The sequence below is a fragment of the Mesocricetus auratus genome, unplaced genomic scaffold (assembly GCF_017639785.1).
Source record: "Mesocricetus auratus isolate SY011 unplaced genomic scaffold, BCM_Maur_2.0 Super-Scaffold_100011, whole genome shotgun sequence".
NCBI classification, from domain to species: domain Eukaryota; kingdom Metazoa; phylum Chordata; class Mammalia; order Rodentia; family Cricetidae; genus Mesocricetus; species Mesocricetus auratus.
Window position 1 is genome coordinate 7201514 of NW_024429195.1, and position 26746 is coordinate 7228259.

Sequence of the window (26746 nt, forward strand, 5' to 3'; positions counted from 1 at the left end):
ATCCAGGAAGCTCTTTAACAGGAACCCACAGGAAACGGTATACAGCAGTCAAAATATTAATTGGAGTAACTTTTATTCTGAAGAAACAACCTTGTCATGCTGTTTATCTAAGTTGCTATTTTACCAAATTACTTAAGTGTTCCTGAAAAAGCAGGCAATTTTCACTGTTTTTCTTCTGGGCTAAATCATGTTATTCAGTGTGTAGCTCAGACTGATTATGAACATTATCTTCAAGCTCTTTAAGAAATGCTAATTCCGCTAGGCAGTGGTGGTGCACGCCTTTAAACCCAGCACTCAGGAGGCAGAGGCAGGTGGATCTCTGTGAGTTTGAGGCCAGGCTGGACCGACAGCCTCAAAAACAATACAGAAAAACCCTGTCTCAAAAAGCCAATAAATAAATAAATAAATAAATAAATAAATAAATAAATAAAAGAAATGCAAATTCCTGGGCTCATTTCCGAGCAGAGGAATCGGCATCCGGCCTGGTCTCGATTAGGCAGAAACTGAAAGGGCAGTTTGGGGAGCACACTGCAGTTAACCCGCTGCTCACTCGGCTCATGCTTGATAGAGCAGAGCAGAAACCCAACCTGCTAGCTTTGGGAGAGAATGTACAGCTTGTGGTCTTCACTAAATCTGAAACTGGTTACGTTGTGTTCAAGCTGGGTCTGGTTAACCTGTAATCTTTTTGAAAGAGGAGGGAGAGCCTGGGAAAGTAAGTATTGGCTTAACTAAAACAAAGTGACCTTTATTTTCTTCTAAATTGACTTGCTGTTTGAGACAAAAAAGGGGGTGTTTTCTCCTCCTTAGATTTGGAGATGTTACAATGTAAATTTCTCAGGAAAACTGGAAGACGGAGGAAAAGATGGACAATGTATGCTATTTCCTTTATGCCCCAGCCTAGAATAAATCACAGAGCTTCAGAACGGTGCTTGTAAATTATAAGGCTTAAGAAAAGCAGTTTTAAGGTCTAACAGTGGTAAGACAATGTCAGTCGGAGACGGAGGACAAAAATCGGCTGGCTTAAGAAGCCATCAGAGGCCAGTTGGTGGTGGCCGGCAAACGCCTTTATTCCCGACACTTGGGAGGAAGAGGCAGATGAATCTGAGGAGTTTGAGGCCGAGTTTGAGGCCATCGTAGTCTACAAAGTGAGTTCCAGGACAACCAGGGTTACACAGAGAAACACTGCTTCGAAAAACAAAACAAAAAAGCCATTAGAAATACATGACAACTTTTAACATAAAATATATTCATACATAATCACACAAAGCAGGGTTCCTTTCAGGTTGGCTTATTTATTTTCACAATGCCACAAAGAAGTCCCAAATGTTTACAATTCTTTACTTGCTTTTTTTTTAAAGAAAATCCCTAGAATATCAAATGTTTAAAAAAAACCTTTTAACTGAATTATTTTAAGTTATGACAATGATAGAATGTGTCAGTCAATCAAAATTCCAAACTAATAACCTTTAGAGAAAGGACGCACCATCACGGGACCTCATCACATTTCACAGGTGTTCAGGCTGAGCAACTGTCTCTAACGCTAGTGCCATAACCAGCTACTCACATTCAGAAAGCAGGCGTTCCTGTAACCTCACACGCTGAGGCCTAAAGCCATGTTTACCAACCTTTTCATGAACACAAAGACCTTCCACAATGGCAACTGAACTGAAAACTCCAGGAAAATTAGCTAGCCTTTGACAAGTCCACAGTCCTCTGATTTATAGAGCACAGACATCTTGTAACTATACAGCTATACCAATTTATAAGCAACTAATAAATTTTAAATTGTTAGTAATAAAGTTATAGTTTACTTTCTCCTTTACCTTATAATTTTTATATTCATGCATCTCATTTATCTGTTTAGTAGAATATTAATTTCTGGATTTAAATATGAATAAGCATAAAACAGATGAGTGTGGATAAAACAGCTGAATTTTACTAGATGTCTAAGACAGTTAAAGCTATTAACTAGGAGACAAAATCAATCTAAATCAATCTAAGGCAAACATGGAGAAAGTTGGATTTGACTTTAGGTTCTTCATAGTTTGACCTGTCAAGTACACATGAACATCCATGGCCAAATTCTGAATGTCTATGTGCCAAAAACTGTGTCACAAATGGAATGCCATTACTTGAAGAAAGGTCCCTCTAATGCGAAACTTTACAAGATGTGGAGTCTGGAGTGATAAGCAATCACATTAACAAAGTTTTAAGACCTAGTCAAAATATATATATATATGTATGTATATTTACACATAAATAATAACCTCTAAGGAACTTGAGTGTAAATGACAACACCTATCACCAGAAGATCCCGGGCTAGCCCTGCCGCCGCACTAACCAAAAGGTCACATCGCATCACTTAGTTCATCACTAGACTATCTTCTGTTACCTGAGGACCACAGTAGATCCCACTTTAAGCTGTCATACTAAGAGGCATGGCCCGAATGTACTCAAGGTATGTGCAGTAGTCAAGCTGCTCTTAACATCTAAGAGTTGGGTGGCACCACACCCTTCCCTTAAGCTCTTTAACTTTCACCCACAAATCCAGGGTTACAACTGGCTCTTCCACGTAATCCCTGTCTGTTACGATGGCTGCTGTGTAACTGTTATTCAACATTATGTTTCTAGTTCTGCCAAATCATTCTTATTATCTTTATCAACTCTAGGTTTCTTTTTAGAACTCTGGACCAATATGAACACATTAACAATATTTTTAATTTTGTCTTCCAAATACAATAGAATTCTGATATAGGATGGTAAGATAATTCAATTACTAGACGAATGATCTCCGTTTATATAATACATACTTTATAAAGAGGTTTCACTGAATTTTTCTTTAGTGAGGTGAGTTTCAACTGTTTTAAAAACAGTTACTGTTCTAAACAGTAAGTTAGCTCATCGCTTGTGTGTGAATGTAAAGTATGCCCTTTATGAGAGTATCTGAAGTCAAAAACAAAACATGAGGCAGATGTTACTAAAAATAAAGATAACAGGTACACTGAGCAATAAACTTTCACCTGCTCACTTTTCTTATTATTTAGTATAAAGACCCATTAATCGATTCATTAGATTGGTCAAGGCAAGACATTTGAACTACACAATAGGATTCTAAAAGCAGTTGTTCTTGTTCCTGATAATCAATCAATCAATCTCCCTCTGTCTCTGTCTCACACACACACACGCACACGTGCGCACGCGCGCATACACACACGCACACACACACACTCACACAGTAGAGTACTTTGGATATTGGATTTCCCCCCATAATCCTGTATAATTTATTGTTCACAATCTGCAGTGTTCTGAAAACTATATATTAAGCATAACCAAATTAGAGCTATCTGATAAACTTTTATAAATTATTTGGGAACTTCAGGATTTTCCCCAAGAAAACTAAGGTTAAACTGTAAAAAAAAAAAAAAATGAAAATTCATATAAAAACGCAAGCTTAACACACATCTTGAAAAAAACTCAAGTTGTAATTCAATTCTGTACTTTCTCAAACATGACCAAGAAAAGAGTTACAAGTAGTAATGCCACGTCAAGAAGAAACTATTAACAGTGGGTTCGGGGAAGCTACACAGTATCATTTCGTTGCACTCCATGTATGTGCAGAATTCAGCATGTGCCAGCAATGGGAAAACTATCTTGCACTGAGGTTTTCCAAGAGGTACAACGAGCCTGCCAAGAAACATCTGGTCTGTACTAACAGCTTGCTGTCTTCAGTACAGGCCTTCATAATGTCAGTCACGCTGCTCTTGCAAAATCCCTTAGTGTCTGAAACAAAGAGAAAGAAAAGATAGTGTATTTTAGTAGTCACTCCTATACCCACTCTTGGGAAGCTAACCCACTCATCAGAAAGCAACAGAGATTGATACTACTACGCAGCAACAGCTAACCAAGTCTCTTCACATTTACACAAGTGCTCATAAATTTTCTATCTTAAGTATGTTAAAAATAAAAATTAGTTAAAAAAGTAACTAATTATTTGAAAGAGAAGCTATGTAGCTACAAACTACAATAAACCACAGCAATTCTGGCTACTAGGAGTTCAGGGTTTGAAAGACACACCCATCTGTTTCACCTTAAGTGGGAAGTTGAAGTGATAATATAAGTAGCATCTACTAGCGTTTGTGGTAAAAATTAATGGACACCTAGGAAAAGTTACTGTGCTTGTTAAACTACTCACAAAACAGTTTTCAGTGCCACAGGTAGGGCTATGACCGATGGTGTGGGATTGAATCCATATGCACATTGAGTTTCATCTCATTGTCAAGAATTTGAACAAGTTGTTGCATGGACGGAAGATGACCAGATTCCAGCTTAGACCATACCGGCACATCTAGAGAAACAAACAGTCAGCACCCCCACCTCAAAACACATTGACCATGTAGATACTGACCCCATAAACATTTACTGAGTCTCACACACAATTAGGGGTACGGAGGTGTACTCTTCTTCCTCTTAGGGAGTTGCCATTGCAGCAAAGGAAGCACTGGGCATTACAAAAGTCAGCACAAAATTTTATTTCTTTACTAAGATTAAACCAGAGTGCTACAGTGCTATGGAGTGCAAACAGCAGCGTCTCTTGCTGACTGGCCAGGAAAGCACATCGGTTAAACTACACCTCAGATAAAGACAAGTCCTCACACTAGAGTACAGGAAAGCACATCGGTTAAACTACACCTCAGATAAAGACAAGTCCTCACACTAAGTACAGGAAAGCACATCGGTTAAACTACACCTCAGATAAAGACAAGTCCTTACACTAGAGTACAGGCTCGTGGACCTGCACAGGCTACATCAGGAAGTGTTGCAACTGAGACTGAGAGGCACAGAAATTTAGATTGGGGTATTTTTGCCTAGGGAAGAGCATTTGTCACAGACATTCAACTCACACAGCAAGTTGAAGTCAGCCATGGGAAAACATTTTAAAGCTATGCATAACTTTGGAAATCAGTATGTCAGTTTCTCGGAAAATTGGGAATCAATTTACCTCAAGACCCAGCAATACCATTCTTGGATGCACATTCATACAACAAGGACATTTGTTCAATTATGTTCATAGCAACATTATTTTTAATAGCCAAAACCTGGAAACAACCTAGATTGATGGAAACAACCTAGATTGATGGAAACAGCGAAGAATGGATAAAGAAAATGTGGTACATTTATACAATGGAGTGTTACTTAGTGATTTAAAAAAATCTTGAAATTTGCAGGTAAATGGATAGAAGAACTAGAAGAAACCACCCTGAGTAAGGTAACGCAGATGCAGAAGGACAAACATGGTATGTACTCACTCATAAGTGGGCATTAGACGTAGAGCACAGGATAAGCAGACTACCATCTACAGCCCCAGAGAAGCTAGGTAACAAGGAGGACCCTAAGAGGGACACACATGGAGGGCCCCAGGAAGGGGAAACAGTTAAGATCTCCTGGGTAAACTGGGAGGGGGGTAGAGGAAGGGACTGGGAGAAGGGAACATGGGGCAGGGATGGCGGAGTTGGTGGAGGGACAGAGGGGACAGCAATGAAAGAGATACCTTGATAAGGGAGCCATTATGGGTTAGGGAGAACCCTGGTGCTAGAGACACTCCCATGAATCCACAGGGACGACCTGAGCTAAGACTCCTAGCAATAATGGAGAGGGGGCCTGATCTGGCTTTCCCCTAAAATTTAACTGTCATCACAGAACCTACATCCAGCAACTGAGGGAAGCATGTGCAGTGATCCACCGCCAAGCACTGGGATGAGCTGTTGAAGCGAGGGAGGAGGGATCACATGAACATGGGTGGGGGAGGTCATGATGGGGAAAATCACAGAGACGGCAGACCCAAGCTAGTGAGAGCTCATGGACTGACAGCCAGGGAACTAGACCCTCTGAATGTGGGTGACAGTTATTCGGCTTTATCTGTTTGGGGGGGGCTGGCAGAAGGACCAGGACCTATCCTGGTGCATGAAGTGGCTTTTTGGAGCCCACCCCCTGTGGTGGGTCACCTTTCTCAGTCTTGATGGGGGTGGGGGGTCCTAGGTCCTGCCTCAACTTGGTATATCAGACTTTGTTGACTCCCCAAGGGAAGCCTTTCCCCTCTGAAGAGTGGATGGGGGAAAATGGGAGGAAGGAGAGGGAAGGGGAACTGGGACTGGTATCTAAAAATGGAAAAAATATTTAGTGAGTTCAGAACAGCCAGGGCTGTCACACAGAGAAAACACTGTCTTTTTTTTTTTTTTTTTTTTTTTTTTCGAGACAGGGTTTCTATGTATTGCTTTGGAGCCTGTCCTGGAACTTGCTCTGTAGACCAGGCTGGCCTCAAACTCAGAGATCCACCTGCCTCTGCCTCCCAAGTGCTGGGATTAAAGGCATGCACCACCAACGCCCGGCGAGAAACACTGTCTTAAAGAACAAAATGAACAAAAAGGTAAAATCACTGTTGAAGGTATATTCGCCAATCTACTGCTCAGAAAACAAGAGCCATGTGACAGGTAACGCAGATTGGGGAGCCAGCAGGGACTATTAACAGAAGTAGATTTGTAGCAATGTAGGAGACAGAACAGAAGTTCTGGTGATCCCTTAACTATGGAGTGGAGGGTAACAGAAGGCTACCCTAGGGTTCTGGGCAAAGCAGGAGAACAAATGATGGCACGATTAAATGAGCAAAGACCCAAGAGGAAAATCAAAGCAGCACATGGAACCAGAGCAAGTAGCTAGGAGCTTATTTTGAAGTAGGCTATGATAAAGATTCCCAAGCAAAGCACTCAAAACAGGTCTCCAGTACCCTACGGTTATGCGCTCAGGAATCATCATCCAGGTTTTACTTGAAAGCTACGGAGCAGAGTATTAATCAGACAGTAAACACACAGGAGCCAAATCATCTAGAAGGTCTAGAACCTCAAGTAGCAATTAAAATTCTTCTTCTGAACCTCCAATTTCTATAATATAAACTCTTATATGAACATTAAAGACGTCTCCATGGAAAATAAAAAGCCTGCTTGTTATTAAGTATGTAATTTATCACAAATGCACACTACTCAGAACCTACCATTTAACGTTATCTCAAATGCACCTGTTGACATACACTGGTTCTCAATCATGTTGCTCAAGAAGAAAACCATCATACATGCATAAACCTAGAAGTCAAACAGCACAAAACAAAAGACACATTCATTTTTAATTCAGTTTCAACTTTAATTTGATAGTACTTTCTTTTAATATAATTTAAGTGTCCATATAAAATGTCATCTCACAAATCACCTAAACACCAGGAAAAATTCACAGCTCTTCACATCTTAAAGAACCTACATACAGCATTCTTATTACCTGTCGGATTTCTGAAACTCCTCAACAGCTGAAGTTAAATACCAACTTTACAGTGTAAAATGCCTTCACAAGAGAATGGTGATGCAGCCACCAACTTTATGTATATTACATACAACCTACTTAAGTTTTTTAAAAAATCATGTTAGAACCATCTGTAGGCTTAGACTGCTCTAGCATATAGAAACACATGCATTCACCCTTCAAAGGTAAATCTACCCTCTTCAAAAAGAGTACAACTGCTTTAATTTAGTAAAATTACATAGGACAAAAAGTTGGATATGGTGAAGCAATAAATTCATAATACATTGTTTCAAAAAGTAAATGTCCAAAGAGAAAGAAAGAGCTTGCCTGTCTATTCTATTTGGGCAAGGAGGAGTTTGATGTCACAGCTTTTTATAGGAACACAGAAGGCACTGTCACACACTGTATCTACTCTAGGCTCTCCCACAATGAACCAAGAATGGCACTATACCACGTGCTACACGTCAGTGAGCACAGCACACAACGCATCAGCACTCAACTGCAAACCCCGGTCTGGCCAACAACGGGACAGAGACGTATTTCTCCTAGCCACCTAAGGATATTCATGTTAACAAATGCCTGTTCTAGAAGAACCACCAGGCAGGAGTCCTGTTAAAGGCACCGAGTCTAGAACTGAGGGCAGAGCTGGGACACTCCCCAGAGAACCCGCTTCATAAGGAGCATCTAAAATACTCCCATTCAATGATGGCAAATGACTCAGGAAAAAAAGATTTTAAGTAAAAAGATACAAGTAAGACTAATGGGTGAAAGTTGAGAGGCTGCAGCCATGCAGTAATAAGCCTGCGCACCTGACTGAGTAACTAAGAAAAGCCCAACCCTGGGAACGACATAACTTCTGTCTTCTCCTCTCCCCATGCTAGCATGCTCTGTGGCGTCCATCTCTACCACATGGCTGCACACCCACCACAGGTCTGAATGCTGTATCAGCTTAAATGCTGTGCCTTTTTCCTTCTCTCCAGGCAGCTGCTGACACTTTACAGTTTCTTTCTCTTTTGAATGCTAATAAAGTTGTCCCTGTGTTTCCAAGTTAAAAAAACAAAACAAAAGCCCTAAAATGAATGCCACACACCACAACCTAAAAGCCCAGGCACCAAAGCCATATACATACCTTATTTTCTTGGCCCCACTGCCAGATGCTAGGAGCTTGCATGCCGAAAAAAGCAAAAGGATCCTTGCCAACAATTATTAAACCTATTAATACTAGTTTGAAGACTGACAGGAAAGATGCTATATGTCTATCAAAAGAAAAGAAACAAATTAATCAGTAACTACAGCTTGTCCATTCTGAAATTTAATAATTAAACTGTATGTGAAGATATCTTCTAGGTGTAAAATACAAGTTATTAATTACATTACATTTAGTATCGTTCATTTTCTAGGAAATTGGGGTGGGGTGGGGTTCTGAGGTAAAATGCATGCTCAGAAGGTGAAACAACCCGGGCTCAATCAATCTTAAGACTAATTTCCCAGCATAAATTGCAGGAGGAAACACCTCTTTAAAGTCATCACCCAAAAATAAATAAATAAACAAAAAAATGAATGAGCAGGTAAAACAAAAACAAAACTCTTCATCCCATTGTTCTTTACAAAGTAGCATTCTCTGTATATTATAAGCAAATAAGAAATTACATGAACCCATTTACAAAGCTTGTAGTTGAAAGACTGTATTCCAGTCACTGAAACTCACTCACCTATAAATTGGTTGAGGGAGGTAATTCTCTCCTTCAATTCGGATGTCTGGATACCGCTGGCTAATAACCCGCATGTACTCCTCAAACACCCGCCTGTACCCTCAGGATACACTGCCAAAAAAGAAATGATTCCATTAAGGGTTTTGAATGTATCTAGACTCAAAGTAATGTCTAAAAATTATTATCAGATTAAAATTGTTTCTCATAATTCATCACAATTAATGACTGACCCTAGACAATGGATACAGAGGTTTTTTTCCATCTTATAAATTTTGTGTATTTAAGTTCCCAGCAAATAAATCAGCTAGTTAAACACCACGCTCCATAGCTTTGGGTTAGTTAGACAATAGCAAACACCAATTCAAACATGTCTGCATACCAAACTCTCACATCAACTGACCCTTTCAAGAGAGCACAGAAAATGCTGGCTGAAATGGAAATGGCAGAAATCCTTCCTAACTGCTTACTGCTTATATGGAACCTGGGAAATACATCTGAAAAGTTCTCAACGTGACTCTGGACCCAAAGATGTGTCTAGAGAACGGAAGTGCCCACATTCCCAAGAGGCGGAGTGGCTTTGGACATTCAGTGGGTAACTGGTGTTTCCCTTCATCTGGAGGGGTTGGTTACAAGCTGCTATTGGTAATGGACAGGAAAAAGGCTACAAAGGAGATTAGATTCAAGGATCTTTTTCTGAAGGGAAAGGGGGCACCATATAGAAATGATGGGCTAGAAGGGGGATTGTTAGGGCTACTTTTAAACAACTGCTAGTCTCAAATGTCTTACATTGGTATGGGTTTTTATATATTAACACAAAATAAGGTTATTTTTGTTATACTGTGTATGTTTCTACCCTTGTTTAAGGTATTGTAACTATGCAGCTCAATCAGCACATTTCAGAGCACACACAAATCTCTAAGACATACACATGGACCCCACATTTTTAGGCAAACTGCATGTTATTTAAATCATCATAATTACATAATCCTAATGTACTTTAGGTGTTGGTTTTCTTTCAATAATTATAACATTTTTATTTACAAAAACAATTAAACTAAATAAAGTTCCTAGTACTTTTTTAACATACAGTATTGCATAAAACATTTTCCTCTATGAAGAGGGACCAAACAAAATTTTCATCTTTTTCCATGGGCTGCATGAACTCTGCAGGCTCTCACAGGAAATTGTTTCTTTCTACTTGCTGGAATGCACGCAAGTTCCCGTCACCTGACAGCCTCTTGGGTGCTCTCTACAGTTGCTCTCCTTGCACCCCCAGGGGAAGGGCTGGACGGATCTGTCTCTGGTTCTGGAAAGACTTCATCATTGTCATCCATTATCCAGCTTCTTGTACCTACAGCAGAAACTATTTACATTTCACTTTTGCTTGTGGACTGAGGACACTGTACATTCTAAATGAACTGAAAAGTCTACATTTTAAGCACAGAACTACTTATTTTGTCCATTTCATTTTTTTCCTTAGAATAGAATAACATGAAAGGCAGTGAATGCCTCTCATGTAGGCATTGTATTCCTTGATGCTGGTGGGTGATTCTCTCCCATTTTTCTCTTTTTTCCCTGCTGTCATAAAGACAGATAGGAGTGTCATGGACTGTTGGTATCATTCAGACAAACCACTTGTCTATCCATGCACGGAGAAAAATATTGTCTTTTCTGGAGAATATTCTATCACCTTTCTTCATTCTTGACGTTACATTTTCAAATATGGTAGCAAACCTCTACTCTCCCTAACAGCCCCACAACCTCTACATTTGTTCTGTAAAAGCAATTCAGCAGTAGATGCAGCACTGTAATAATTATCCTGGTAAATATGGTACCATATGCCAAGATAAAGTCCAATGACTGAAAGAACAGTTCTTGCAATTTTTTTTCCTTCAGCAGCGTATATCTCCATATTGCAGATATATAGTCTGTGTCACTAGAGCACACCATCCAAACAAGTAAACTATATTTTGTTATTTTCTCTGGGTGGCACGTACGAAATTTTAACTGTCCTCTCCATGGAATCATCCAAAGACAACTGTTGTTTTGGATTGTACATTGTTCAAATTTTATGCAGGAAATAATCCAGCACAGGTTGGATCATGAAGAATGACTGTCCATTTTGGCATTATCATTGAAACGGCAGAATGTCCGTATTTGCTCAAACCTGTGGTGACTGTCTGCAGAAATATACGGGTACACATCAAAGGGTCTGTGGACTAACAGTCTTCAAGCTCTTTTTTCTTGTTTGGCCCATCAGGACAATTAGCCCAAAGACTGTCTTGATGCCCTTCTGTGTAGCCGGAGGCCACACCAGTGTTGCAGATTGTGTTCTGCTCTTCACTGAGGTTTCATCATGGTAACTGAACAGCCCTTTGTACTATGTCTCCAACAATTCATCACCAAAAAGAGATGGGTCACAGAGTCACAGACACAGAAATATAGTGACCCCAGCATGACCTTCAAACATTTGTAAGCATGGTGGTGCGTTGATTTCAGATCAACAATTATCAGTAGCTTTGTGAGAGCCAGAGTCACTTGAAAGCACCGCCACCTTGCTCTTCCTCACAGATCTAATTTCACTGTCAACAGAATCGGTAGAATCCTCTCAGGAATAATAAAAACAGTCATCTCCATCTTCCATCTCACTAGGAATATCTGATAAATCATCGTTAAATACCGCCAGAAGTTTATCAGTTTCGTTGGTTTCCCTCCTTCTTCTGTGTGAGGGCATTTCTAAAAACACCAGGAACTTGAAGACAACTATCCAAATGACAAAAATATAATGCAACTGCAGTGCTTTCTGGGTTCGTGCAATTATATAGCTTTTCATAGATTAACCTGCAGTTTCTACTAATGAGATTGCTTCCAAATTCAATGTGGGCAAGACAGTGTGATGACATCTAAGGTTCATAACAGATAGCACATGATTCAACTCATGAACAGTACGATAAGTGTTTAAAATGTAATATAAAGTTCTAGTCCTTAAAAACTATTATTATGCCGGGCGTTGGGGGCGCATGCCTTTAATCCCAGCACTTGGGAGGCAGAGGCAGGTGGATCTCTGTGAGTTCGAGGCCACCCTGGTCTACAGAGCGGGTTCCAGGACAGCCTCCAAAGCCACAGAGAAACCCTGTCTCGAAAAACCAAAAACAAAACAAAACAAAAACAAAACAAAAAAAAACTATTATTATACAACATTGGGAGTAATTTAAAAATGTGGGCTAGTTAAGCATTTATACCAAACTTGTAGTCATGTTAGGTATGTTTTCAAGATCATACAGAAATATATTTTTGATAGATGGTCTTCAAACACTTCAAAGACCTACAGAATATGGAATTTAAAATGTTTTCAATAACAAAAGGCTTTTTGTGACAGTAAGACATGTCTGCTTCTGGCAATACTAATTTACTTCAAAACAAGATGGTGGGTTTTGAAGAACCCCCATATGAAGTTTGATTTCAATGAGACAAAGTTAGCCATTTGGGCAAGAAACTGCCCTTGCCTTGACTGCTGGCAGTATGCTGTCCAAACTCAACAAGCTGGACACAAAAATAAAGTGACTGCTAGACTTTGCCAAGACAAGGTGGGACAGTCCTTCCAAACTCCTGCTTTACAGAAAAGTCTGTCAGATATTCTAGGCCTGTAGGTCGAGGATGGATGTCCCAATGTTACAAAGAAGCCTTGTAACTGTCCAGGCAGCCAGATGTCTCTGTCACTTCTAGTTTTGGAAGTTAACTGCTCTACACTTTGTTTGCTCAGGTAATTTATACCCTCTTGGGTCTCTGATGGAGTTGAAGATGAGATAGTCATAATATTACAGTTCTCCTTGTTACCAAATTTTAAAAAACTCACAAAAGAGGTATAAAATGTATAAGGTTGAAGAACCATAAAGGTTTAAGTTATTTAAGAAAATGTTTTGAAGTCTAAAAGATAGTTTTAGGATGGTAATACAAGTTATGGTAGAAAATAGTTTAAGAATAAAACTTTAAATTCATCAAGATAGAGTATTTTCTCTGAATATACTAAATACAAATGGACTAGATAGACATTGTGAATGTAATTCTTACCTGATAATTGTTCTTATTGTATATCATTTTTCTATGATAAAGTTAAAACCTTTCCTTTTTAACTAGACAAAAAGGGGAAAATGCTGTGGAATGTTTGTTCACATTGTAAAGATGTCTTTGCCAAGGTACCTTCTGATTGGCTTAATTAATAGCTGAATAACCAATAGCTAGGCAGGATGTATAGGCAGGACTTCTAGGCAGAGAGAGAAAGGAAAAGGAATCTAGGTGCGCAGGAGACAACAGGAAACAGAACAAGTCAGAGGCACAGAAAGAAAGGTAGAAAGCCATGTGGCAGAATGTAGATTTAAAAATGAGTTAATTTAAGATAGAGGAGCTAGTCACGAACAAGCCTAAGCTATAGGCTGAGCTTTTAATAATCTGTGTCTCTGTGTCGTTATTTGGGGGATGGCTGACAGGACAGAGAAAAGACTTGTTACACTGGGGACCTCTGGAAGATCAAGCCAGAGCTCTTAGCCACTGAGCCATCTCTTCAGCCCCCGATGTTTAAAAGGAGAAACGCTGGTGAGACTTAAGCAGTACAGGTGCCACATGGTCTGAGGGCAACAGGAATAATGGGAGAGGTACAATGAAAGCTGGAAGCTTGGTTCAGTGGCCAAGAACATAGCATACCCCACACACAACCACTCTGGCTAAGCAGAGGACAGACGGGCAGCAACCTACCATACTGGAACCATCATCTACATTCCAGCAAAGGGCTGGGTAGGACGGTGTCACAGGACCAACTATAGCAAATCCACCAATTTTAGTTTTGTTAACACACACAAGTATACCATTGGCAACACTTTAGCAGCTCTCTAATGGATAAGTCTTCATAGCCAAGGCTGTGTCTCAGAAAGAGAGAGAGAGAGAGAGACAGAGAGAGAGAGAGAGAGAGAGAGAGAGAGAGAGAGAGAGAGAGAGAGAGAGAGAGAGAGAGAGAGAGAGAGAGGGAGAGAGAGAGAGAAAGCAGGAAAAAAATCCTGGTCTGTGTGATAGTTTTGATTCTAGCACTCCAGAAGCATGGCCAGGTGGGTCTGTGTGAGTTCAAGACCAGACTGATCTACAGAGATAATTCTAGGACAGCCAGTGACTGGAGACCACTGTGTCAAAAAACAAAAACAAAACAATGAAAAGAAAGAAAAGACCTCAAAGACTATGGGGGGGGTCAAAATGAAATAGCAGAAAGGGTAACCAAAAGACTCAAAATAAGAGTCTACACTAGAAGCTGACCTGCAGGGCGGGAGAGACAGTTCAGAGCCCACACCGCACTCATCACTCCACAGCTCAACATCTTGACAGCTCTTTCCCCACTTGTGGAGTCCACTGGGGAGCTCAGTGGCAGAAGCTCACCTAGATCTAATACAAAATGGCACACCATTTGCATAGACCCTGTACACATCTTCCTGTATGCACGAAAGCATCTGTAGGTTACTATAATACTCAGCACAGTGGAACAGTTGTGTATTCTACTGTTTGGAGAATGCCACACAATGCAACACACCACCCCAAAGATATTTTCAATCTGAGATTGGCAAAATTCATGGATGTGGATCTCACAGATGTAGAGGGCCAACTGAAATTCACCGTGTCATGCTGCTAAATGACCTACCTCTTGGAGACCTAACTTCTTTTCCATTACTACCTTTTGTTCCAAGTTCTATCACCTCTCAGTTGGACAACTCTAAAAAGCCCTTTCCTGTGAGGAGCCGCCCTCACTATCGCTATCGCCATTAGAAGATGGCGCTGACATCTGCTGTCAGTTGGAGTTTACCGTTTAAGCTGTGCCTCACCCGTCATCTGGGGTGATGAGCAAACCACCAATCCCGCTCTACACGTCTCACTCGGAGCTCCTAGGCTTATATAAGGGGCTGGGTTTCTTAGCTTGGGGTCTCCCTCTCAGAAGCTGATCATCTATCTCTCAAGATGTATTAAAGCTTTACTGCAGAAGGATCCGAGTGTCCTGCGTCGTTCTTGCTGGCGAGACGGTAGTGCGGGACATCTGGTGCCGAAACCCGGGAACTCTTCAACATCGCCGGCGCCGCGGGAGACCCCTCGGAAGACGGGGCGGATTCAGAACTGCAGGGACGTAAGTTCAGAGAGGTATGCTTTATCCTGAACACCCCTTTTCTCGACTCTGGCCTTAGTTTGTCATCACCGTGGGACGGGTCAGTGGAGGCTTTGGTGCTAGTCCTATTTGTCCTTCTTCATCGTGGCTGGCACTGACAGAACGGTGCTGTCAGTCTGGTAAGTCGAGCGCCGTTTTTTAGATAAGCCGCTAGCGCGATGGAGTTGTCACAGTCAGTGGTTACTGCCCTACAGACTGTGCTAAAACAAAGAGATCTCAAAATTGCACCACGAACACTTCAAAATTTTGTGAAGGAGGTAGATAGAGTGGCACCATGGTATGCTTGTTCCGGGTCCCTCACTGTGGCCTCATGGAACAAGCTAGGTAAAGAACTAGACAGGAAGCATGCAGAAGGAGATCTCCACTTAGGTACCAAAGCCATTTGGAAGCTAGTTAAAAACTGCTTGGAGGATGAGGCCTGTCACCCTGCTATAGTAGAAAGTCAGGGAACCTTAGAGGAAGTTCAGGATAGCATGTCAGAAACTGAACGGAGTGAGAGAATGGGAGCTTGCAAAAGGAAAGACATGTCTAAGAAAAAAGGCCCTCCCCAAGAAGTTAAGAAAGGGGGAGAGAAAGAAGGGAGTGATCATTCACCCCCTAACAAATCTAAGAAAAAGAAAAAGCCAGAATCTAGGCTATACCCTACGGTAGAGCTAGAAGCCTTGGAGCTAGATAATTCCGATTCTGACACTCTGGATTCTAGCGAAGAAGGTGGTCTAGAGGAGGAGGTGGCACGGTATGAGGAAGAAAGATATCACCCTGATAGACACCGGCCGCTGAAAACAAAAATGAATGTGAGGCCACCACCTATAAATCCGGCGGGCTCACGCCCCTCGGCGCCTCCGCAGTATGAGCTTCGGCTGAATACTGGTACTGACTCCTTTTACCTTTAGAGGAACGGAGAAAAATACAAATGGCTTTTCCAGTATTCGAGAATGTGGAAGGCGGAAGAGTACATACTCCCGTAGATTACAATCAAATCAAAGAATTGGCCGAATCCGTTCGTAATTATGGGGTCAATGCTAACTTTACCACAATACAGGTAGAAAGGCTTGCTAATTTTGCCATGACTCCCACTGACTGGCAGACGACAGTGAAAGCAGTGCTTCCCAACATGGGACAATACATGGAATGGAAGGCTCTCTGGTATGATGCAGCCCAGGCGCAAGCTAGAGTTAATGCCACAGCTGAAGATGAGAATCAGAGGCAGTGGACATTTGAAATGCTGACAGGTCAGGGTCAACATGCCCTTAATCAAACCAACTACATCTGGGGCGTCTATGGTCAGGTGTCGGCCGCCGCTATTAAAGCATGGAAGGCCCTCACAAAAGGGGAGAATCCAGTGGACACCTTACAAAGATTGTCCAAGGACCCCAAGAGCCATTTTCAGACTTTGTGGCCAGAATGACCGAGGCCGCCGGTCGCATCTTTGGTGATTCAGAACAAGCTATGCCCCTGATTGAGCAACTTGTCTATGAACAAGCAACCCAGGAATGTCGAGCGGCTATCGCCCCTCGCAAAAGCAAAGGTTTACAAGATTGGCTCAGAGTGTGCAGGGAGCTGGGGGACCCCTAACCAATGCAGGACTAGCTGCCGCCATTTTACAAACGCACAGGCGTAGAGATTTATCTAGTCGAAAAGCTTGTTTTAATTGTGGGAAAATGGGGCACCTTAAGAAAGATTGTCAATCCCCTGAAAGAACAAGAGAACTGAAGCTTTGCCATCGTTGTGGTAAAGGTTATCATAGGGCTAGTGAGTGCAGGTCAGTCCAGGATATGAAAGGGAGGCTTCTGCCCCCTATTGAAGAACCCAAGGTACCCCAATCAAAAACGGGTCACGGGGCCCATGGTCCCAGGGCCCTCAGAAATATGGGAACCGATTTCAGAAAAGCAATCAAGAGGAAGTAGAGGCTTCCGAGGAACCCCCGGAATGGACTTGCGTGCCGCTTCCGACTTCTTACTCATGCCCCAAATGAATGTTCAACCGGTCCCAGTCCATTCCCCTGGACCTTTGCCCCCTGCCACCATTGGGCTTATTCTGGGCCGTGGCTCCTTAACTTTACAGGGACTCATTATATATCCTGGGATTGTTGACCCGTATCATAAAGAGGAGATTCAAGTTCTCTGTTCTAGCCCTCGGGGTGTATTTTCTATAAAGCAGGGAGATAGAATTGCACAACTGGTGTTGCTGCCCTCCCTCGGGGATGGAGAAACCTACACTTTACAAAAAAGGGCTATGGGATCTTCTGGAAGTGATTCAGCCTATCTGGCTATACCCCTAAATGAGAGACCTACAATAAAATTGTTAATTAATGGAAAAGAATTTGAAGGGATAATGGATACGGGAGCAGACAAAAGCATTATTTCACTCCATTGGTGGCCGAAGTCTTGGCCCACTGTTGTTTCATCTCATTCTCTACAAGGTCTTGGATACCAGTCCTCTCCTGCCATCAGTGCCTCAGCCTTAACCTGGCGGAACGCTGAGGGCAAACAGGGATGTTTTACCCCCTATGTGTTGCCACTCCCTGTAAATTTATGGGGACGGGATGTGTTACAAGCCATGGGCATGACCCTAACTAATGAATACTCCCCCAGGCATCAGCCATTATGGCAAAGATGGGGTATACAAAGGGTAGAGGCTTGGGTAGGCAAGAACAAGGCAGAATAAAACCCATTACACAACATGGAAATCGGGGTAGAAAAGGACTGGGTTTTATTTAGGGGCCGTTGAGGCTTCACGACCCATACCGTGGAAAACAGAGGAGCCGTTATGGGTCTCTCAATGGCCTCTATCCTCTGAAAAATTAGAGGCTGTCACAAGATTAGTGCAAGAACAGGAACGGCTGGGGCATCTAGAGCCTTCTACCTCCCCATGGAATACACCAATTTTTGTTATTAAGAAGAAATCTGGGAAGTGGAGATTACTCCATGACCTGCGGGCCATTAACAATCAGATGCATCTTTTTGGCCCTGTTCAAAGAGGACTTCCTTTGCTTTCTGCACTCCCTCAAGATTGGAAGCTTATTATTATAGATATTAAGGATTGTTTCTTCTCTATTCCACTTTACCCACGGGATAGACCAAGGTTTGCCTTCACTATCCCTTCTCTTAATCATATGGGACCAGACAAGAGATTTCAGTGGAAGGTACTGCCGCAAGGCATGGCCAATAGCCCAACAATATGTCAGCTGTATGTGCAGGAGGCTTTGGAGCCAATTAGGAAGCAATTTACATCTTTAATCATGATCCATTATATGGACGATATTCTTATTTGTCACAAAGAGTTAGATGTTTTACAAAAGGCTTTTCCCATGCTGGTGGCTGAATTAAAACAGTGGGGATTAGAGATTGCCTCAGAAAAGGTTCAAATTGCAGATACAGGGCTCTTTTTGGGCTCAATGATTACTCCCAAAAATATAGTTCCTCAGAAAATAGAAATTCGCAAAGACCACTTACAAACATTAAATGATTTTCAGAAACTTCTGGGAGATATAAATTGGTTGAGGCCCTTTTTAAAAATTCCATCTGCTGATCTAAAACCCCTCTTCGATCTCCTGGAGGGTGAGCCTCATATCTCCTCACCCAGAAAATTTACCCCTGCTGCCCACCGAGCCTTACAGATGGTGGAAGAGGCCTTACAGGAAGCACAATTACAACGTATTGAGGAGTCACTACCTTTTAATCTGTGTGTTTTTAAGACAGCTCAATTGCCAACTGCAGTCCTGTGGCAACATGGACCATTACTTTGGATTCATCCAAATGCTTCCCCTGCTAAGATTATTGACTGGTACCCTGATGCTGTTGCACAGCTCGCGCTTCGCGGAATAAAAGCAGCTGTTACGCATTTTGGCAGGGATCCTGATTCCTTGATTGTGCCTTATACTGCTGCACAAGTTCAGACCTTGGCAGCCACATCTAGTGATTGGGCAGTTTTAGTTACTTCCTTTTCAGGACAAATTGATAATCATTTTCCAAAGCATCCAATTTTACAGTTTGCCCTAAACCAGGCTATAGTGTTTCCACAAGTGACAGCTAAAGACCCACTCCCAGATGGGACTGTGGTGTACACTGATGGATCGAAAACTGGTATGGGAGCTTATGTGGTCAAGGATAGGGTTATATCTAAACAATATAATGAAACTTCACCTCAAGTTGTAGAATGTCTGATAGTACTGGAGGTTCTTGAGGCTTTTCCAGGACCCCTCAATATTGTATCAGATTCCTCTTATGTGGTTAATGCAGTTAATCTCCTTGAGATAGCTGGAATAATAAGATCCTCCAGCAGAGTTGCTAACATCTTTCAGAAGATACAAGCTGCCTTGTTAAATAGGAGATTTCCTGTTTTCATTACCCATGTCCGAGCACATTCTGGACTCCCAGGTCCCATGTCCTTAGGGAATGACTTAGCGGACAAGGCTACAAAGCTGGTGGCCGCTGCCTTGTCTACCCACACACAAGCAGCAAAAGAATTCCATCAGCGCTTTCATGTGACGGCTGAGACCTTGCGCCGTCGTTTTGCTCTATCCAGGAAAGAGGCTAGGGAAATTGTTACTCAATGCCAGAATTGCTGCGAATTCTTACCTGCTCCCCACGTGGGAATAAACCCACGTGGCATTAGACCATTGCAGATGTGGCAGATGGATGTTACTCATATTCCCTCTTTTGGAAGGCTTCAATATGTTCATGTTTCTGTTGACACCTGTTCTGGCGTAATGTTTGCCACACCCCTAACAGGGGAAAAGGCCTCATATGTGATTCAACATTGCCTTGAGGCCTGGAGTGCTTGGGGAAAACCCAGAATTTTAAAAACAGACAATGGACCAGCATATACCTCTCAAAAATTCCGACAGTTTTGTCGGCAAATGGATGTTACCCATCTAACTGGCCTACCTTATAACCCTCAAGGACAGGGCATTGTGGAACGTGCCCATCGTACACTCAAATCATATCTGATTAAACAAAAGGGGAGTATTGAGGATGTTCTACCCTCGGTACCAAGAGTTGCTGTGTCCATGGCACTTTTTACCCTTAATTTCTTGAACTCTGATGCCCAAGGCCACACTGCGGCCGATCGCCACAGTTTAGAGCCTGATAGGCCAAAAGAATTTGTAAAATGGAAAGATGTGCTAACTAATGAATGGAAAGGCCCGGATCCTATTCTAATAAGATCCAGGGGAGCTGTGTGTGTTTTTCCACAGGAGGAAGAAAACCCCCTGTGGATCCCTGAAAGACTCACTCGAAGAGCTCCTTCACAACTCCAGAATAAGAAGGATGGAGGCCAAGTGGGTGATGAAGACTCTCCTACTCGGGATGATGGTTCCTAGTATGATGGGAGAGTTACGGTGGGCCATCATGTCTACCTTCCCCTACCGATGCCAGTGATGCATAATGCCCAGGAGTTCCCTAGATTTTTCACAACTAATAGAGAGTTGGGGCTTGCCTTTTTGCCTTTAGATCCTCAGATACAGAGTTTTCAGGATGAGAGAACCTTGTCATTGGTAGGAAGCTTGTGCTTTACTGTGATTTCTTCATTAAAGGATAATTTTATTCATATGGATCCAGAAAGATCTAATGCTAATCCTTTTGAATTAATGGAAGCTGTACTGATCTTTCTCCTATGGCAATGATTGCTGGAGGATATAGTGAGAAGGGACAGATTACTTTTGATTGGAAAGGGGCATTAGGCAACAGTCTGAGTGAGGGACAGAGCTCTGGATCATCTGATTGGTCCTCCTCCAATGTTAAGTATACCCCTTTTAAGAGAACTAATTATTCAGCTGCTCCAATTTGTGTTTGGCTGCCCTTTATTTGGGTTGTGAGTAATGATACCTTAGGTAAGAATCAGAAAGAAATAAATTGCTCTGCTTAGAATTGTTTTTATGCATTATGCTGGGATGCTATTAAGCACCCTTTTGCTTTGGTAATGCGCATGCCTCGATTTGTTCCAGTTCCTGTTGAGGTGCCAAGTAGTTTGAGTTTGTTTAGGGAAAAGCGAGATTTTTGGGATCTCTGCTATTATTGTGGGCCTGATAGCTGCCGCCGCGGTTACTGCTTCGGTTACCGCCTCGGCCCTTGCACTTTCCGCCACTGTGCAGACAACTCAAACCATTAATGAACTATCAGCCACTGTGACCATGGCCCTAGATAAACAGGCCACTGCCAATTCTCAGATACAAGGAGGCCTGATGTTGGTAAACCAACAGATTAATTTGGTTCAGGAACAATTGGATATATTGTGGCAGATGGCCCAATTGGGATGTGAACAAAAGTTGCCTGGCCTTTGTGTCACTTCAGTACAATATGAGAATTTTACAAGAGCAGCTAACCTGTCAAAAGCTCTGTCTCAACATTTATTACAGAATTGGACTTTTGAGTTTGAGCAGACACTCCGTGAGTTGAGAGTGGCGATCCTGCAAGTGAATTCGACGCGTCTGGATCTTTCTCTGATGGAAGGCCTCTCCTCCTGGATTTCATCTGCATTTTCTTATTTTAAGGAATGGGTGGGGGTGGGATCATTTAGCCTAGTTCTCTGCTGTGGAATAGTGTTGATGCTTTGGATGGTGTGTAAGCTCAGAGCCCAAACAAAAGAGACAAAGTGATGGTGGCACAAGCACTTGCTGCCTTAGAACACGGAGCCTCCCTGACATTTGGTTAACCATGTTAAAGCAATAGGTCGCTGGCCTCCCGGCTCTTGCACCCCACGAGGCTAGTCTCATTGCACGGGATAGAGTGGGTAGGCTTCAGCAGCCCAAGGAGTTGCAAGGCTAAGCACTGCACAGGAGAGGTCTGCGGTATAACGACTTTCTCCTGGGAGATAAGTCATCTTGCATGAAGGTTCTATGTCATGATCTCCTTCCCCCAGAAAAACGACATCGGGACTGGTCAGGGCTCCCTCTGGGGATAAGACCCTGGAGAGGAGCTTTGTACATGTTCCAAATTTGCACATGGGGATTTGACCTCTATCTCCACTCCAAAGTTGTGGGTGTCCTATGGCTTCAAAAATAAATGAATAGGGGGAGATGTGAGGAGCCGCCCTCACTATCGCTATCGCCATTAGAAGATGGCGCTGACATCTGCTGTCAGTTGGAGTTTACCGTTTAAGCTGTGCCTCACCCGTCATCTGGGGTGATGAGCAAACCACCAATCCCGGCTCTACACGTCTCACTCGGAGCTCCTAGGCTTATATAAGGGGCTGGGTTTCTTAGCTTGGGGTCTCCCTCTCAGAAGCTGATCATCTATCTTTCAAGATGTATTAAAGCTTTACTGCAGAAGGATCCGAGTGTCCTGCGTCGTTCTTGCTGGCGAGACGGTAGCGCGGGACACCTTCCCTCCTAAATATATTTCCTTCCATTCTTGTCCTCTGAAAAAAATTTTTTCACAATAAAACTAGTTGGCCTTTCTGAGCCCAGCTGAAACTCAAGGGTCTATGCTATGCTATGCATTTTTTTTTTTTTTTTTTTGGTTTTTCAATACAGGGTTTCCCTGTGGCTTTGGAGGCTGTCCTGGAACTTGCTCGGTAGACCAGGCTGGTCTCGAACTCACAGTGATCCGCCTGCCTCTGCCTCCCGAGTGCTAGGATTAAAGGCATGCGCCACCAACGCCCGGCTATGCTATGCATTTTTTTTTAAGTCAATAAATGCCTTGGGCTTCTCCTTCAATAAGGCCATGGTTTACTAACCCCTACAGAAACATATCTCATCATTAGATCTCTGTTCAAGGCGTGAAAGTGCTTGCTAAGCAAGCATAGGGACCCAAGTTCAATCCCTGCCATTAACAACAGCAAAAAAGCCAGGAGTGATGCTGTGTGCCAAGTCCCAAGACCTTGTCTAAAAAAAAAGCAAGATGGGGCTCCAGAGGTCCTGAGGAGGAAGGAGAAGCCCCACCCCCACTACAAAGTTCATTTCTTCAAGGAAACCTTCCTGATCCCAGACTGGCACTCTCCTATCAGTAAGATCCCCTAACAGCACTAAGCAAAATTGTAACTTTATGCACTAGTTTGTTCTTGCCTATAAAAACCACAAGGGAACATAATTGAATTCTGTGTACAACATAAAATATTTGTAAAGAGTAGGTAAAACATTAGTTTGATAAGCATATAAACATCAAGTGTCAATTAACCAGTATGATCCACACAGTTTCCAATTCAGCATTTTACTACTCTCGATCATTATCAACATATAAATCAGTTTAGGTTTTTGCTTCTGTGGAGAAGGCGGAGTAAGAGCAGGTGACTCTGGAAGTCAAGGGCAGACACCCTGGGGCAGAGTTACTGGAAGTTGTAAATGCCTGATGCAGGTGCTGGGAACTGGGACTGAGCATCTCTCCAACTCCCTCAGGGCTTGGCCAATTTCTTTCTCCTATACTACGACAGCAAGGGCTGAGACAGCACATTTAAATAATAATCTAGTTTCATAATACCTGCTTCACTTATCTCACAAAAATGTAGGCAGGAGCCATCTTAGAATTACAGCCCTGGATAATTAAACTGTTAATTTGAAAAATCAGCATTTTCTAATGTTCTGAAACCTTTACTTCATTTAATCCACTATTCTCAATAATTCAATTATCTAATGCTCAAGGGAGTAGTAACTATTAACTGTAAAGAGTTATGATATGGTCAGCAACCTCTTTAAACTGTAGGAACTGTAGATCTAAGTGGATGCTAAATCATATGTAAAAGAAAATTAAGACCCATCATGCCTATGGGCAGCTCTCAGAATACCCTGACCCATAGTTAGAGGAAGGAAGGGAGACAGGACTTTGGGCCAAGGTCTGACTGGAGAGCTGCGTCTTTAGCAGTCAGTATTTAAACATCCAAATCCTCGGTAGTATGAAGTCATTGAGACGACGGTGCTGAAAAATCAACTGACTAACAAACCAATACAGAGACACAACAGAGCTCAGAAACAGAGAACAAAACAGTACCGTTTGGGGGACGATTCCAGGGTGGCCCTGTCTCACCGGTGCACTGTGAACCTTAGGCTTCGGGCCTCGCAGGTACTGAATGAACAGTTGTTGGAAAGGCACAAGAGTATAAAGCTTGGTCAGAAGCATCACCCCTTTCAAACTCAGCTCCTTTCCGTGAGGGGCTGCTGATCTGAAGCAAGAGTGCTAACACAGAAGGGAGAGAACGCTGAGCTACGGCTATCTAAGGAAAAGTGCTTACAGTAAGTATGGAAGAAAGTGCTTAAAATAAGTATAAAACACAAAAGGCAAGTGACATGAGCTTTACAGAGTTTTACGGCACTGAAATTTCAAGTGAAATTTAAGGTATTTTTCATGTGTTTATGCTCAGTTCTACTAGTTTCTTCTCCCTTCACAAACTTGCAAGTAAATATTTTAAAAGGGTCTGTCAAATATTCATTTATTATGAACAGATTAATTTCTAGGGGAAGAGCAGAAAGCTAAATTTAACAACTTGGTAGGGTCTTAAAATAAAGCTATTTCTGATGCATATATTCTACAACAACAAAGGGCTTATAAAACTGCAAAAAAAACTTGACATTTTAAACAAGACTGAACCTAAATTACAAATAAAATACTAATCATCAAAATTTCAACTAAAGCAATTATGAGGGTTTTTTGGGGGGGTGGGGTTCACACAGGGTTTCTCTGTATTGTTTTGGAGCCTGTCCTGGAACTCTCTCTGTAGAACAGGCTGGCTTTGAACTCACAGAGACCCACCTGCCTCTGCCTCTCTAGTGCTGGGATTAAAGGTGTGCGCCACCAACGCCTGGCTCAATTATGAGGTATTAAAAAGCTTTAATGCCTGCTTGACATTCCTTCCATTTTGGGGGGGGGTGTTGTTTTGTTTTTGGACTGGGAGTGGGGTAGCTCAGGTTGGCTTTGACTTACATACCCAGAGATGATCTTGAATATTTGACCCTCCTGATTCTGTTGAGGTTACAGTTGATCATGCTATGCTTATTCTTTTGGATATCTTAAAGAAAATGCACATAGGAAAGTAACAAGAATCCAAATACTGTATCAGAGAGATCTGGAAACTGGGCCTGAGTTCAATGCCCCAGGCAAACACGGTGGAAGGTGAGAAACCATCTTGCAAGTTGTTCTGATTTCTCCATGGGCGATGAGACACAGACACACACCAATATATACACATACATTAAAGAATTTCAATGTAAGCAAAGGCACGCACACACACACCAATATATACACATACATTAAAGAATTTCAATGTAAGCAAAGGCACACACACAAAAATACTTTGAAAAAGCATGAGTTCAAATAAGAAGACAGAAATATTACATTTGAGTTGGAAACTTCAGTCTTTTAATACCTAGTTAAATCCCAACTACTACGCTTAATCATTAGCTATCTTTGTTAGCTGGTAAAACAGCTACCACTGTCTTTAAAAAAAAGCAAAAAAAAAAAAGTATAAGGGGCTGTGGGTGTCGGCCAGTGGAATGGCAGCGATCTGATGTGATAAATCCAGGCATATAATGAAGTTCGCTGGGAATTTTGTTTGCAACCAGAAAAAAAAAAAACACCAAATCTGCACGCTAAACTTAAAGCCCGCTCCCCCTCCCCGCGTCTTATTTTCTGATTCTCTGGCAGAAATTGATCTTTTTAAAAAAATTTTAAGCAAAAAGGTGAAATACAGATATCTTAAGATACCTGGTACACGTTTTTGAAAAGCCGGCTTTAAATGAATTCCGGCCAATAACAACACTGCGGAGTGCCCAGATTCAGGAAAGTGACGGACCCGACAGCCCAGCCTGCGAAAACACCGCCGTTTGCGGTTCCGCTGCGTCCGCCCTTGTGATTTCTCTTTTTCTTTTTAAACCCGCGCTTCAGAAAGCGCCCCCACCCCGTCCCTGAGTAAGATGGACGCCCGCGCCGCCTCTGACAACAGTCAGCTACCCGGCGGCGTCCGCCACGGACCTCGCTGCCCTCTGCGGGCGGAGCGGAGCGGGGAGGCCGGGGAGGCGTGCGGGCGCCGCGGGTCCTGGGAGCGGGCGGGCGGGCGGGCTCCACCTCGCGTCCTCGGAGCGCGGCCGCCCCGGCCCGGCAGCTCCCGGCGCGCACGGATGCGGAGCCCCGCGGCCTCGGGAAGGCCCGCAGCGGCAGCCCAGGCCTCCAGGGCCCACAGGCGGCCTGCGGACGCGCGCCCGGCGCCGGCTCCCCCGGCAGGCACGGAGCCAGCCGCCGGCTAGGCCGCGGAGCCGGGGCGGCTCGGGGAGGCCGGGGCCCGGGCAGGGCGAGCAGGGCGGCCCCGGGCGGACGGGCGGGCGGACTCACCATATCTGGAACTTGAGCAGCGGCCCCGTGGCGTACTGCATCTTTAACCGCTTGCTGGGCGCGCCGCCCAGGTTGGCAGAGGCCTCGCCGCGGGCCGCCGCCGCCGCCGCCACCAGGAGAAGCAGCAGGAGCCTCATCGTAGCCGGCACCGACGCCGCGGCCGCCGCCTCCTCCTCCTCGCCCGAGACTGCAGCCGGCCCGCGGGCGAGCCTTCCCCAGCCGCTCCCCACGGCGCA

General features: G+C 43.1%; 1 protein-coding gene across 1 annotated transcript; it reads right to left on the reverse strand.

Annotated features, from left to right (window-relative positions):
* Nucleotides 1–1272: 1272 nt before the first annotated feature.
* Nucleotides 1273–26746, reverse strand: Selenot (selenoprotein T). The gene is made up of 6 exons (XM_013119013.3): nucleotides 26511–26746; nucleotides 9057–9167; nucleotides 8474–8600; nucleotides 7046–7133; nucleotides 4193–4345; nucleotides 1273–3780 (listed from the first exon to the last, which is right to left on the reverse strand). Exons 1-5 carry the CDS (start codon nucleotides 26645–26647, stop codon nucleotides 4221–4223), a joined length of 588 nt encoding a protein of 195 aa, XP_012974467.1. The 5' UTR covers nucleotides 26648–26746; the 3' UTR covers nucleotides 1273–3780; nucleotides 4193–4220.